The sequence below is a fragment of the Sinocyclocheilus rhinocerous genome, unplaced genomic scaffold (genome assembly GCF_001515625.1).
Source record: "Sinocyclocheilus rhinocerous isolate Xijiao unplaced genomic scaffold, SAMN03320098_v1.1 C36792964, whole genome shotgun sequence".
In the NCBI taxonomy this organism is placed as follows: domain Eukaryota; kingdom Metazoa; phylum Chordata; class Actinopteri; order Cypriniformes; family Cyprinidae; genus Sinocyclocheilus; species Sinocyclocheilus rhinocerous.
Window position 1 is genome coordinate 1 of NW_015785977.1, and position 1798 is coordinate 1798.

Here is a 1798-nt window from a genome sequence, read left to right on the forward strand (position 1 = left end):
AATCCCCCACAATGATATTCATAAAATAATTACTGTACATATATATGCTACAATAAGCTAGAATATGTAATATGTGCATTACTTTTTAATTGATGAACACACCACATGAGTCACTAAACTGAAACCTTTCTTAAAAATGGCATAAATGTTTTTCAAAACCATATGAAACTAACAATTATAAACAGCACATTTCTAAGAAACTGACATGTGTTTTAAACTAGATCTTGGTCGATGACCTTCATCTTTTTTAGCAAACAATTGTTATTTCATAGGATCTCATTTAGACCAGAGAAGTCAGATGTTACACACAAAGTTTCTAAAATAAGGCACCAGATTTTTGAAAGTCAAATATGACACCATGACAACACAAAGTGAAGGTAATAATTTATATTGAGAGGATAAACGAACCTCAGACAAATATATCTTTCTCAGGCTGTCACAAATATGCGGTTCCTAAGAGAGACTTTCAGGAAAAACTTAGAACACGGATTCAGACAGCCTGTTTGTCTCATGACATATTGCTCATTTAAATAATATTAAAGGGAATGAAAATATGCCGAAGCTGACCACGTATAAGGGTTCTGCCTATCGAGTAATAACAATCCCTTGCAGGGCTGACACAGAATCCTGCATGAGTACTGAATGCCAAACTAAAAATAAATAGGCTAATGTAATATTTATTTCCACACAGTAGTGGTTAGTGCCTGAATTTGATCTCTGAAGAGACACTGGCTGGCTGTTCCATGGAAAACCACAAAGGCCGTTCGGCTTATATGTTCCAGTTCCATGTGGCACGATGGCTTGCTTGCAGGTCAGTCCTCTGAACCTGGAAGTCCTGTGGAGACACAATACTCAATGCACATATATTCCTCGAGTATGAATCATCATTTAAAAACTACTTACTTATTCATGCAAGTCACTTTTTTATAGGTTGACCACTTTTGCAGCATTCTTTTATGTCTGCAGAGATCATATGTAGTTCCCTTTGACAATGGTTCTCCAGTAACCAAATGAACCAGCCAAATGACATCTTCCCCACAAAGGCTTCGGCTGGAAGTGTCAATCATGGTTTGTTTATTCCAGATAACCCTCAAAAACATCCAGCTCAGCGTCTGTGTCATATGGAATTGAGGCTGGGTCACAAAGTACACCCAAATCCACCAGTGCCTGGTCCATGTCCTCTGGCAAGAATACTATCCCTACATTAAGGACTATGTATTCCATTAAGAAGGCATAGTAGAGAATTAAGACATTAACAAAAAACAGGCCGAGATAAAACATATATGGAAGCTCGTTGATTAGCGATTCCACTGAATCTAACCGAGAGTAAATTGAGTGTGTCATAGACTCCAAAACATATGTTTCAGTCTCATTGAGCAGACTGAGCGAATTAAAAACATTTACCACCCTTTATATCAAACAGGTCAGTTTGGAAGTGTGAATCTATCCATGTGACTCAAAACACGAAGCGATGCAACTCCCTTTTCAGCAGTAACGTTATTTCCCCTGCAAGCCGTTGAAACATACGAAAGTATGGTTCCACTATACAGCAAATAAGTTAGTGAAAAAATGCATGTTTGAATGTTCCAAGGCTACGCGCTGCTCTTTGACATTAGGACTATCCCGTGTTGCTCTTAAAAGCCTGGCGGTGCGGAAAATGCATAAATAAAAATCATCTGAAGGCTCGGCGGAGCTTTATAACGCGTGAAAAACAAAAACAAACGGCGCTTTCTCATGACTTCACCAAAACCCGTTGCATTCGCACGGAACTCTGGGAAATTGAGTCCGTAATGGTGGG

At 38.7% G+C, this 1798-nt stretch overlaps 1 protein-coding gene across 2 annotated transcripts; it reads right to left on the reverse strand.

Annotated features, from left to right (window-relative positions):
- Window positions 1-405: 405 nt before the first annotated feature.
- On the reverse strand, window positions 406-1776 carry LOC107736577 (dexamethasone-induced protein homolog). 2 transcript variants are annotated; one of them, XM_016547959.1, is made up of 2 exons: window positions 904-1776; window positions 406-835 (listed from the first exon to the last, which is right to left on the reverse strand). In XM_016547959.1, the coding sequence occupies exon 1, from the start codon at window positions 1342-1344 to the stop codon at window positions 1075-1077; it is 270 nt and encodes an 89-aa protein (XP_016403445.1). In that variant the 5' UTR covers window positions 1345-1776; the 3' UTR covers window positions 406-835; window positions 904-1074. The 2 variants fall into 2 exon arrangements, with proteins under 2 accessions (XP_016403445.1, XP_016403446.1); XM_016547960.1 differs by having other exon boundaries at window positions 900-1776.
- Window positions 1777-1798: the final 22 nt, after the last annotated feature.

Bases quoted from the DNA above. Each gene is read 5' to 3' on its own strand.
- LOC107736577 (XM_016547959.1), bottom strand. From the start codon at position 1,344: ATGACACACTCAATTTACTCTCGGTTAGATTCAGTGGAATCGCTAATC.